General features: G+C 45.1%; 1 protein-coding gene across 7 annotated transcripts in view; it reads left to right on the plus strand.

The window, feature by feature from the left end:
- Positions 1-9,238, plus strand: part of Cit (citron rho-interacting serine/threonine kinase) — a 166,748-nt gene extending 157,510 nt beyond the window's left edge. For all 7 annotated transcript variants that reach the window (XM_005396520.2, XM_005396522.2, XM_005396521.2 and 4 more), the window contains 2 exons: positions 5,377-5,680; positions 6,725-9,238. In XM_005396520.2, coding sequence (XP_005396577.1) covers positions 5,377-5,680; positions 6,725-6,748 — 328 coding nt within the window. In that variant the 3' untranslated portion in view covers positions 6,749-9,238. The remainder of the gene's footprint in view (positions 1-5,376; positions 5,681-6,724) is intronic.
- The last annotated feature ends 4,065 nt before the right edge of the window (positions 9,239-13,303 follow it).

Consider the following 13,303-nt stretch of genomic DNA (forward strand, 5'->3'; position numbering starts at 1 on the left):
AAGCACTGTAGATATTCAGAGGAGGGCCTTGCAGCTTTTATCTGGGGGCTAGGGAGGACTTTCTGGAAGAAATGAGCTTCCGAGTGGTGCCTGGGAGGGCAGGAGTGCTTGGGCAGAGGAAAAGGCTTGCCAGGGACGGAAGTCCACAGGTCTGAGATGCTGAGAGTGACCTAGGATTTCCTCAGAACTCACAATCTCCTAGTCACAATCAGAGTGATATTGCTATATTTTAAAAATTTTACTTAGTTTTGAATTTGTGATCCAGTTACATAGTACACAGTTCAAAGGATATAAAGGAGCGTATAGTACAAAGTCTGTCTTCTGGCTCTTTATTTTTTTTAAGACATGGGGTCTTGCTATGTTGCATAGGCTGGCCCTGAATTCCCAGGCTCAAGCAATCCTCCTGTCTCAGCCCGGTTGGGACTGTAAACATGTGTCTCCATGCCTCAGTTCTCTTCTGGCTCCTTTCTCTCAACTCTCCTCACCCTACCTCTGTCCAGATTCCCTCCCTGGAAGGAATAAATTTTTAAAGTCTTATGTTTTCACCTAGAGACCCTTTGTATATATATGTGTGTGTGTGTGTGTGTGCACATGTATGTATGTGCTATGGCATTCCTTTTTGAAGAAATAACCTTTGTATCAATCTGATTTCTGTTATTAGAATGAAATGCCTGATGCTAGGTAGCTTATAAACAAAATAGGCTCATGATTCTAAGAAGAGTCTCCAAGATTGGGGACTTACATCTATGGCTGGCCTTCTTGCTGGCAGAGTCCCTTGGTAGCTCAAGATAGAACATGGCAAGAGACAGGAGCACGTATGTACCTCTTCTGATCTCTGCCTGATCCTCATGACTTCTCAAACGCTCCACCTCTAAACTCTGTAGTTAGATTAGGTTCCTACACTTTTAGTACCTTGAAACGGGGATGAAATGCGGATGCTTGAACCCATAGGGGATATAGTTCACCCTATGTAAACCATACCACATTTCTTATTGAGATAATTTGCGTGGTACAAGACCTCCCTTTTAAAATGTAAATGATTGAGTGGTTTGTAGTGAATTCACAGATTTGTGCAGCCATCACCACAACTTAATTTTAGAATATTTTTATCACCCCTAAAAGAAACCTTGCTTTCCCCATCTGGTCTGACTGCCAGAGGCACTTGCCACCTTTAACAGCTGTTTCTGCTCGTCTTTGCCTGGGCCCAGGGCTTTTCTTACTGCTCAAACTCTGAGAATGAGTCTTCTCCAGAGCAGGTCTGAGGTTGCCAGTTTGTGAAGAAGCTCTTACCTACTGCCTCCAGTGGCTGCTAAACTGCAGGTTTTCACAGCTGCTGTGTGTGGTTGCAAGTCTGTTGATTTCAACTTTACCACAGATCTAGAGAGAGGGGCTTGGGTACAGGATAGGTTAAAGTATCCCAGAGCTTGCTGTTCTGACACTCGGTTTTTTCTTACATAAACAGTGTGCAAATTGTTGCAACAGTTTTTTACGACATACTTGGTCCATGTGATTTATTTCATTTTTGCTGTACTGGAGATTGAACCAAAAAACCTTGCCCAGGCTAGGAGCATACTCTACCACTGAGTGAGCGAGCCACTTAGGAACTGCTGGAAAAGCAGACGTGCCAAATAACCAGGTGCCTCTCTTCTGGTTTGATCAAAAAAGCTCAAAGAACTATATTTCCAGAAGTTTGAAAAGTTGATTTGGGCCATTCTTACCAGTGCTGCTCTTGTTTTTTATGGAGAAACCGATTCTCAGAGGCCTTTCCTTTGCCATCCTGTAAATGCTCTTCTGTGTCCTTCCAAATGGCAGCATATTCTGTATGTTCTTCTGTGCCTTAGCGTGTCTTGGAGATGGCTTCATGTCAGTATATGAAGTATTTCTTCATTTTTTATTTAATGGCTGCATTGCATTCCTTCACATTGCTGTACCTTGGTTGTTTTTTGTTTTTTGTTTTTTTTGGGGGGTACTGGGAATCAAACTCTGGACCTTGCACTTGCCAGGCAGGCACTGTGCCACTGAGCTATATCCCCAGCCCGCTGTACCTCAATTTATTTAAGTGTTCCTCCATCAGTGGAAGTTTAGGTTGTTTCTAATCTGTTGCCAGGGTAAATGACTGAACTTCCATCATTTTGCATCTGTAAAACCTATCTGTAACGTACAGTTGTAGCAAAGAAATTGCTGGTTGCTAGCAGATGTGTATGTGCAGTTCTCTTAGGTGTTGCTGACTTTTCCTCTCTGGAGGCTGCACCCCTTTGTCATCCCACCAGCAGTGTTAGAAGTGGCACAGGCCTTGTCTAACACAGAGCTAGAGCCACAGCCAGGTTGATGTGCAGGAAGCTGGAGGCCTTGGTTCACAAAAGGTTTGTGATTATTTAACCCAGAGGAGTATTTAATTGACCTAGAATTTTAATTATCTGGGCTGGTTTGCTAGCCCCACATGTTTACCCTCTAAGTAGCTATGTGAATGCCCCTGCCAGGCTGGGTACAATGTCTGGGGCTATGGATAGAGGTAGGGAAGAAAATTCCTTATTCTTAAGGGACTCATGCTTTGGTGGAGGAACCGACTCTATTACAAAATGTTAATTATTGGCACATTGAGGAAATACCCAGATCTGAGACTGTAGGGGAAGACTTGATTTAATTCTATCTACAGATAGGCAGGCCAAAATCAGAATGATATCAGCAAATATCTGGAGGGGAGGCTACATATATATAGGGTTTGGGGTTGAGGGTCATAGTCCTGAAGAATCTGGGTAGGATGTTTGAGATCAAAGCTACAAAGACAGTCAGCACAGGTGTGCATATAAAGCTGGTTCTTCAAAGTCAAGGAGACTGCACGTCCTGTCCTAAATTTCTTTATGGCCATCGGTTCTGTTTGCGGAAGGCTGCATGGATTCCTGGTGTTTGTAGAGGGCCCCATGCTTATTGGGATGGCCTTTCTCAGGCCAGGCCTGACACAAAATACTTAGAAAAGACAGATATCCATCTAATATTCTGTCACTGTGTTCTAACAAGTCAGCTTTCTTTTGTTGATGTATTGGAGTTAATTTGAAATGTTTGGTCAGCAAGTTTTAATCCCAGGAACTTGCTAAGAAACCACAGTGTCAATAACTGGGTGTTCCTAACTCCTTTGGCTTGATCCTACCTCAGAGAGACCTCCCAGTAGTCCCTCCTCCTCCTCTGAGCTGTTTCGATCTTTGACTAGTTTCCAAGACATGCCAGAAATCGGTCAAATTATAATTAAGAGTTTCTCCTCCATTGCCTAACAGGATAGGTGGCTGGGCACTTTGATTTTGGGACTCTCTGGTTTCCCTGTAGGCAACTGCTTACTCTGTGGTTGAAAATGGTCCCGGAAGCCACGAGCACAGGGCAGAAATAATGTCTTTGCTTCCCTGCTTGTTGCCAGGCATGTCTGGAAAATCAGTTAGTTCTTAGTTGTCTTGTAGAATAGTCCTTTTGCTGCTGACTGCTTCGGGCAGGTCAGGCTGCAGAAGGCTGGCTTGGCTGGGTGTGATTCACTGCAGGCCTCCTTATCCTGGTCTCTTTAGCAAAGCAGAATGGATATGGTAGATCATTGGTCATTAATGGATATGTAGATGGAAGACTGCCCACTTGGCTTTGAATGAAGAGTGTTTGCTTTCCTCCCATTAATCTAAGTTGATGTCCTGAATGGCCTTCCCTGAGCCAGCCAGCCTCCTCCGGGCAGGGAGCACCCTCCCACTGGCTTTATGATGGGCCTCTGCGGACACATTCTATAATTTCTCTCCCATTACAAAGAGGCTTAATGTAGCTCTTCTCCTTGGACTCAGTTTTTTTATTTGCCTTCCATATCTCAAAGGTATATGGCCAGAGGTGCATATTAACCTTGATTTCCAGACAGAGACATCTGAATTATCTCAAATTTTACTGCTATGCAGACAGCACAGAAGGGTATTGGCCTTCTGAGCATTTATCCGAATCAGTTCCACAGTTAGAGTTGCAGGGCAAGTGAGAGAATCACACAACACTGGTAATACTGAACTAAACACTTATAAATGGAAACACGAGCCAGGCATGGTGGCGCATGCCTGTAATCCCAGCACTCGGGAGGCTGAGGCAGGAGGATCATTTTGAGTTTGAGGCCCGCCTGGGCTACAAAGTGAGTTCAAGACCAGCCTGAACTGCATAGTGAGACCCTGTCTCAAAAAGACAAAAAAAAAAAAAAAAAAAAAAAAAAAAAAAAAAAAAAAAAAAACAAAAAACAAAAAACAAAAAAAACCCAAACACATACAGAAGTAAATAGGAGGAAACCAAACTCTGTTTCTGAACCTGGCTTCTTCAGGAAAATAGAGCCATGAGTCTGATAAAATCTTTATTTGAGGCGTGCAGGCCAGGACCAAGTGGAGGGTTGGATTAGTCATATAAAAAGGGCACCTGGGGCATGGCTCAGAGATAGAGCTTTTGCCTAGTATGCATGAAGCCCTAGGTTTGATTCCAGGCAACATGCACACACACAGAATAAATAAGAATAAAGGGCCTAATATTTTCAGACGTTTGGTTGTTACCATTAATGTCTGGAGGCCAGGGCCATTTTTCAAGACAGCTAGACTGTTGTCTGCTCTGTTAAGTTTCCTAACTGGATCATCAGGCCTGATCTCTACAGCCTCTCAGTCATCGCCATGACTGAGAACCATCAACTTTCTGAGCATCCACGTCTGCATCAGGGTCCAAAGACTCTTGGAAAGCCACCTTCAGGGAGAGATGACCAAATACCAGGCCGAGGAGTGGGTCATGTGCGGCAGCTGACAAGCACAGGCTCTCTCCAACTATTGCTTTGCATTGAGGGCCTTGGTAGACGCCTGACTTCTGAACTGTAGCAGGGTGAATCCTTAAAGGAAGTTTTCCTTCTGTCTCATCTCGGCTCTGGAAAGTTCCAGGTCAGTAGGGCCTAGTATGAGGATTATAATGTCAAACTGATCTGGATTGGAATCCCACCTCTGCCACTCAGACAAGTTGCCTAACCTGTCTCCTTGTTGTTGCCTATACAGTGAGGGTCATGCTTGCTTATAGCTCATAGAGCTGTTGTGATGATTTAACTAGATGGCGAGGAAGTGCGTGGAACGAGCTGAACATAGGGTGCAGCACACAGTAGGTGCACAGTAAATTAAAGCTTGCATTGCAACCAGGATGCTTGGCTTTTTGGTTGTTGTTGTCATCTTCATTCTCTTCCCTCTCTTCACCACTAAAATAAAGCAAAAAGGAAGTCTGTATTCCAGGTCTGATCTTTTTCTAATAAACAGTGGTGATGCTGAGGCATGGGACCTATTCAGAGAAGGGAAGTGCCCTGCTGGAGTTGTGACCCCTCAGCTCTCTGTCCCCTTGTCTTGTTCCCAGCAGCCCCAACAAACGAGGCCCACCGACCTACAATGAGCACATCACCAAGCGCGTGGCCTCCAGCCCAGCACCGCCTGAAGGCCCCAGCCACCCCCGAGAGCCAAGCACACCCCACCGCTACCGTGAGGGGCGAACGGAGCTGCGTAGGGACAAGTCTCCCGGCCGCCCCCTGGAGCGTGAGAAGTCCCCGGGCCGGATGCTGAGCACACGGAGGGAGCGGTCCCCTGGGAGGCTGTTCGAAGACAGTAGCAGGGGCCGGCTGCCTGTGGGAGCTGTGAGGACCCCATTGTCCCAGGTTAACAAGGTGAGGCAACATCCTGGGGCTGGAGGGGTGACCTGGGGAGCTGAGACCCCCTCAGGGCCACTGCTGTAAAAAGGGATTGCATTGTTGGAATTCAGACTTTGAGGGGCATGTGAGTTCAGGAGGAAACTGTACTTTATTTAGGAAAGGGGCTTCCTGAGCAACCAGATAATGTGTGTGTGATTATAAGGAGGATGTGTACATGTGACAGGTATATCGTAGGTACGAGAGGGTACCTTGTTCCCTTTCCCAGAGATGAGTTACAGCTTCTAGAAATGTTCTGTACATACAAGCAAATGTATGTGATTCCCCCTTTTAAACAAATGAGACCATGCTGCATAAAGCATTCTATGCCTTTCTCTTTTTTTCAGATGCACAAATACACACACATATGCATATGTAGGATTTTTTCTCTGAAAGGCTACACAAAAAAACTCATGTTTGCCTCCTAGAAGAACTTGGTTCTAGAAGAACTTTTTGAAAATTTCAGAACACATTCATGTATTACCTGTGTGATTTTAGCTTCTAGGTTAGTGACCGAGGGGATAGATTGATGTGTTTGCAGGGGGCTCCGTGAGCAGGACACGGCACAGTGTTTGGTGACTGCTCCGCAGGAGAGCCGGTCTCTGGAGCCCACGAGGGACACCACAACAGTGCGGCCACCTTTCTGCCCCCTGCGGCTGACTTCCGGGGTGGCATTTTCTTTCTAATGCCACTCATGGCTCAATCTTGGCACTTTGCTGCAAAAGAAAGGAGGAAAACCCATCCAGAAGCTTATTTCCTTTTCCTTCCTTTACCAGTAGAACTGTGTGTGCATACGTGTGTGTATGTGTGCGCATGTGTGCGTGTGCACAATTTTGGGAATTTTCAGTGATTTTCCCTGATTGATCCCAGGCATTGATGCTCCATAGTGCTGCCCTGGACTCACTGTTAACTGCTGAATGGACAGACCAGGTGCTACAAATCCCTGTCTGGATTGGGTAAAGTGAGTGCAGCAGTTCTTGGCTTTGGAGGCTAAAATCCCCCCTCATTTTTATTTGCTCCTAGGTCTGGGACCAGTCTTCAGTATAAATCTCAGCCAGAAAAACCAACTCCTCATCTCAGTCTGCAGGAAAACACCAAACACACTATGGAACTCCGCTGCAGGGGACCCCAGCACCTGTCCGCTCAGCTGCCCCGTGGCACAGCTAGGCCCAGACCCACCTCGGCACGGACACCTCTGTCTCCAGGAGGTGCAGGTGGCTGAGGCTCTTTGGAGCTGTCAGCACTCAGTGCCTCCTCTGGGCACCTTCCTGCAGTCATCCTCTTTGCACTTTGTTACTCTTTCAAAGCATTCACGAACTTTTGTACCTAGCTCTAGCCTGTACCAATTCATCCAAGGAACCAACCAGACACTAACTATGTGGTTAGAATCCTAATTAGCTACTTCAAGACCTTAGGGTTGGTTGGTTTTTCTTTTGGTTTCATTTCTTTTCTTTTCCTATTTTTTCTTTTCTTTTTCTTTCTTTTCTTTCTTTTTTTTTTTTTTTTTTAGACAAGAGAATTCTTAATAGATTTGAATAGCAATGTATTTCCCGTTGTAGTCATTTTTAGCTTAGATCACATCCTCAGGTCTTTGCCACTGAAATGTAGTGTAGAAGAGTCCCCATCAGTTGGCTAACCTCCCGCATTCATGTAGCTTCATTCTCGGTCCAGTCCATTCTCATAGATGGCCCTGTTTTACCCAGGGTGACATCATAGCCAAATGTTTACTGTTTTCATTGCCTTTTATGGCCTTGAACACTTCCCCTCCCACCAGCTGAGAATGTATGGAGGTCATCAGGCCTCAGCTCGGAGGCAGTGACCTGGGGCCAAGGGACCTCACTGAGCTTTCCTTCCCCGCCCCTCAGTGTCATCCACCCAGCCTGCTGTCCCCACTGTCCATGTGGCTTTGGCCAGGAAAGCATGCAATAGACTTGCTCCGAGCCCAGCATTAATGGGCCTTGGGGTTGGGGAGGGGACAGGGCACCTACCTCCTGTCCCTGACAGTGTGTTACTCCCCACTCTGGGACGGGGAGGAGACCCGTCCAGGAGCTCTGCATGGCGGTTCACTGCATGTGCTGTCCCCTGACCTGGCTGACCCCCTGGGTTGCTCTGCCAATATACTGATACCATCCCATAGCTCCCGCCAAATTGAGACCCTCTGATGACTTGCCGACTAACTGGCCACCACAAGCTGCAGCCTGTAGCACTGATCAAACAAACAAAACGCTCAAGCCTTACGACCAGAGAAGGATTTCAGCAAACCACCACCTCTCACCGTTTCCACTCCGACCCTCACACTTCCCTGCTGAGTTCCGCGTGGATGACTCCATGTTCACACACAATCTAGCACGGTTCTACCCAACAAAACTGTGACTTCCCAAATGAGCCTTTCCCTAGGGCTAGACCTAAGACCAGGATGTCGGAGAGAGAAGCCGCAGCTCAACTCTTCCAGCCCTACAGGGTTGGCAAGTCCCCCTTAGGTGCAGTGCGGCTCGCCCTGTTTCTCTCTGCCCTCTTTCAGAGCGTGGGATTCCTGGCAACTGGTTTAGAAGCAACCTAGAGGCTTTGCAGTTGGCAAGCTAACTAGCGGCCTTATTTCTGCCTTTAATCTCCCACAAGGCCTCTCTTGCTTTGGATTCTCTGTGACTCTTAAGCACGCCTCAACAACCAAGGCACATCCTAGGTAGGCTGAAAGGTAGACCTGTTTCCACCGCAGCAGGTGAACGTGACTGTCTTCAACCCGTATGTCCACAGTTCAGGTCACTTTCCAGATTGCAACCTGGCCCAAATACTGGCTCCTTCCTGCTCGTCTCTTAACCTAAGTGCTTTCTCGTGTGAAATGCCCATGAACCTCCATGTCATAGCACCTTTGGCAAATGTCCTGCGGTTGTGTTTTATGTGTTGCTTGGAGTCTTCGGGGTCATATTCGCTCCCTCCCCTCCCCCAGGGCAGATCTGACTGAATGTTTGCTGAAGTTTTTGTCTCTTGGTCCACGAGTACTTGGAAAGGTCACTGATAACTGGTCTTTCAGTCTTGGCATTTCATTTAGGATCTCCATGAGAAATGGGCACCTTGAGCCCTGAAAAATGTATATTGTGTGTCTCATTTGTGAAATGCTTCCTGCTATATAGAACTAGCTCTAAAGACTGTACATATTTACAAGAAACTTTATATTCGTAAAAAAAAAAAACAAAAGGAAATTGAATTGGTTTCTACTTTTTTATTGTAAAAGGTGCATTTTTCAACACTTACTTTTGGTTTCAATGGTGGTAGCTGTGGACAGCCATCTTCGTTGGAGGGTGGGGAGCTCCGTGTGACCACCAAGATGCCAGCAGGAGATACCGTGACGGGAAATCGCAGTCAAAAGCTTATTAGCATAAATAAGATTCTAGGTCTCCAAAAGTACAGGCTTTTTCTTCATTACCTTTTTTATTCAGAATGAGGACGAGAACACAAGGAACAATTCAAGATCCATCTTGAGAGGAATGAACTTTGTTGTTGAACAATAGTGAAATAAAGCAATGATCGAAAAATGTTCGTTCTTGGTGCGATGGCCTCTTCTTTCCTTGACGGAGACCTTAACCATTGTCAGGGTTGGTGTAGGCTTACTGTCATAGCATGGGACTTTCTTTACTCTTTGGCGAGTGGCGAGAGCCACACGGTGCTAAGAGCCTGCTGCTGTCCTGGAGTCAAGAGCTTGGTGACATGCTCTTCCAAAAGTATGGTGTTGTTGAAATTCGCCAGTACTTTCGGTGAACCATGAATTGGTTATTAAGGTCATTTACGGGACTGTGGAATTGGAAAGCGCCTTAAACTTTCAAATAGGCCACTTTGAAAGGATTACTTAGCAGAGGATTACCTGTAATGCATCTGACCAGGAAAACAGGTCATCTTAAGATTTATCTCAGTATGATGAAGCCACTGAGAATTTAGTAATGTACATTTGTTCCGAGGGACGAGTTCATATTATGTAAGTGAAAGCCCCAATACTTCTGTTTTTACCTAGGTGACTTTTTACAGTCTGCAGGGTAAATTTTCCCTATTACTTTTTAGTTTGTTATATAAACTGACTTGATCCAGATAAACATTAGCTTTGGCAAATGGTGACTTTTTTTTGTACTTTCTGTTTTTCATCGTTTTTAGTCTTTGAGCTTTTCTTTTCTAATGAAGTACTCTGACCATGGTCAAAATTTGACTTGCATGGTTAGATCTGGTGGCTCGTGATAGGAGTCACAGAGGAAATGCTGTTCCTTTTTTCTCTTTTGGACATAAAAATCTGCCACAAGGTCTTAATTATAAGAATGAAAATAAGATGGGCTGGGGATATAGCTCAGTGGCATAAGCACCTGTCTGGCAAGTGTGAGGTCCCGAGTTCGATTCCTGGCACCAAAAAAAAAAAGTTTCATTTTTGGGGCCGGGGATTCAGCTCAGCGGCACAGTGCCTGCCTGGCAAGCGCAAGGTTATGAGTTTGATTCCCAGTACCGGAAAAAAAGACAAAAAAAAAAACCAAACAAAAAAAGAATGAAAATAAGTCATAAGATGAAGAAGTGAAATGTTTGAATTTTTTTTTCCTTGTAACATTAAAAAAATGTCCAGTAAATATCAGCCAACCATTTCCGTTACTATCTTGAGGATTCTTGGCAGCCACGGATTACTTCAAAAGCTAAGTAAACATGGTTTGGTTCCAAAAGAAATGTGCCAAGAAGGTTCTTTGGACCCTAAGCAACAACCTCAAAGAAACTACTTAATTGCACCATAAAATGAGGCCCAACCTTTCCTACTGCCACTCCTGTTTCTTAAACACTAATTAGGTATGTTTTCTATGCTTACAACTTAATTTTCATGAGGTTAAAGATGTTGAATAGATAGCAAATTTCATAACCATGGAATGTGGACAGTTAGGTCAAAAAGAGATGATTTACTTAATAGGATTGAACTGTCTTCAGAATTGAGTCTCTTCAATGTGATTAGCTTTAGAAAACGTGTGCAGATTTAAGGCTAAAGCCTGTCAGCTAAGCAAGCTTCCACTCTCTTCACACAGCAGCTAAATTGGCTTGCTCTTAGCCAGGGCAGATTTTGCTTCCTTTCCCCCAGAAGCCATTTGATAATGTCTGAAGAATCTTGGTGATCACGGCTGGAGTGTACTACTGGTATCCAGTGGCAGAGGTCAAAGATGCTGCTAAATATCCTACAGTGCATGGGATAGCCCCTGTCCCTCAATCACAGAGTGACCCAGCCCAAAATGTCAGCAGTGCCAAGGCTGAGAAATCTCTGTCCTTCCTAGTTCTTCTAGTCAGATCTCTTTGTTGGTAGTTTAAATATTGCTTATGGTCACTAAAGCACGGGGATGGTGGCTCTAGGCGTGCAGTATTTACATGAAAATTTTTTTTATCTTTTCCCTAATCAAATGTTGAAGCTTTAGTTTTCTGAAGTTGGGGAGGGTGGGGGTAGAGGAACTAGAGTACAGTGGTGATCACATTATTTGCCCTTGAGTCTATCAATGATTAATGGAACTCTGAAAGGATTGTTAAAGAGTTAAAGGAAAGGACTTCGAAAATGACTTTACTACTGTGTCTAATTTAGGCTCCTTCAGAGAGCCACGAAATAGGAAAATAAAATGGACCCAGTGTATGCACATGTAGAGCTGTCTCCCATGTTCTCGCTGGCTGCTGGGTTTGTAGATGGGCAGGGTGATTTTACTGGGGCTGGAGGAGACAGGACTGACAAAGCCCTTTATCCAGGCGAGGGCTCTTAAATTGTGTGAGAAACTGTCTTGGTTACTTTTGTTGCTGAGACCAAATACCTGATGCCCAAAATAAAGGAAGGAAAGGTTTATTTAGCCCACAGTTTGTGGAGGTTTCAGTTCATAATCAGCTGGCTCCAAGACAGGGTAACACATGGCACAGGGGCAACAGGTCAAGGCTGCAGAAGACAGCAAAAGCAGCAAGAGCAAAAGGGGGAGGAGCAGCAGCACAGAGCAAGCCTCTTTCCCTCCCTCACATTGTGTGCAGGCTACCCACCCTAGGGTGGGTGTAGCACTCACACCCATAATCCCAGCATTGGACCATGAGTCAATCAAAAACTAGAAGCCTGCCCCATGACTGCATGAGGCTTTGGGGGGACAGCTAGCCACCAACCATAACAGGGACCAACAGGACAATGTAGTTGTGGGAGCTGGTCCTCAAGGCAGAGTCCACTGTTATTCCCAGAGAGAGCACTGAGCTCTATAGGTTGGGCTCTGGCTGCTGCTCCAGCTTTTTGGATCCCCTCCAAGTTTCAGTCTCACATGAGTGACAACTTGTGGGAGGCCTTTTGTGTATGTTTTTTAATTAGTCACGATGACTTGGGTTTTAGAAGAAATGTGTACATGTCCATAACTTCTTTGCTTTCTCTTGAAGACAATTATAGTTCTTCCAAGGCTGAAGGCTCAAGTTTCTGTGCTCCACTAACTGGACGGTTAAGAGAGGTATTAGGAAGAGATTCATCAGAAGCAGGATGATTTGATGAGTGGTCCCCAAACTTGGATCTTCACCTGTTCACTAAGACCATTTGTGTACATTGGTAGATGTCTTAGTCTGTTTACTGTGGCTGGAGCAAAATACCCAAGACTGGGTAATTTATAATTTCTCAAGGTGCTGGCAGGCTTGGTTGTCCGGTGAGGACCACTCTGTGCTTCCAAGATGGTGCCGTGTTGCTGCATCTTTACACATTACAAGGCACGAGGGCAAGCTAACCAAAAGCTTCCTAAGGCATGTGATAAAGATCTTCAGTTTATGAAGGGAGGAGTCCTCATGACTTCTCAGCTCTTAAAAGCCCCTTTTCTTACCACGCTGGCCACGTCTGAATTTTAGAAGGGACACATTTAACTACAGCAGTGAAGGATCAGGTATCAGGGGAATCAAGTATGTACATGCTTGGAAGTAAAAATGTAATTGTATAAAAAATGGACAGAACAGAATGAAATTTTGTTTTATCCCTAAAATGGTCCATGTCTAACATCAGCCATGGATAGTATCACTTTGATGTCCTGGATTTTCAGACTTGGCCTTTGGAGTTTTGGAGATTTCCTAACTGAGCTAGTTGAGATGCTGGCAGTTTTGGTGCTATGGCTTCCTGTTTATAGCCAAATCCCTTATATATTGTCAAGAGCTGTGGCTCCCAATGTGAAAAGAGTCCCAGGCATCATCCAATGTTAGTCTTGCTCTTCATTTTTCAAGGGGAGGAAATGAGGCTAAGAGCACCCATGTGACTTGCCCATGGTCAGTCAACTGAACTGCATCAACATCCCTGACCTCCATCTAGGTGGGGAATGGCTGATCCGGCGTGACCACGTCAGGCCTGTGACCTGGTTCTAGAGGAGTATTGATGTCCCTCACATTTATACCCACAAGCAGACCCACAGGGAAGGAAATGGCCTTACTGGGCTACTTTCATCTTCAGCTTTAATATTTTGCTATATGGCTCCATCGTCTGCCCTCTCCACCTGCAGTTTTGCATCTGCAGATTCAACCAATCACAAATCAAAAATATTTTAACAATTTCATTTAAACGTCCATTGTACGTTTTCTTCTCATCATTCCCTAAACAACATAGCTTTTTTA

Source organism: Chinchilla lanigera, unplaced genomic scaffold, assembly GCF_000276665.1.
Source record: "Chinchilla lanigera isolate Chin_1 unplaced genomic scaffold, ChiLan1.0 scaffold00054, whole genome shotgun sequence".
Taxonomy (NCBI): Eukaryota; Metazoa; Chordata; class Mammalia; order Rodentia; family Chinchillidae; genus Chinchilla; species Chinchilla lanigera.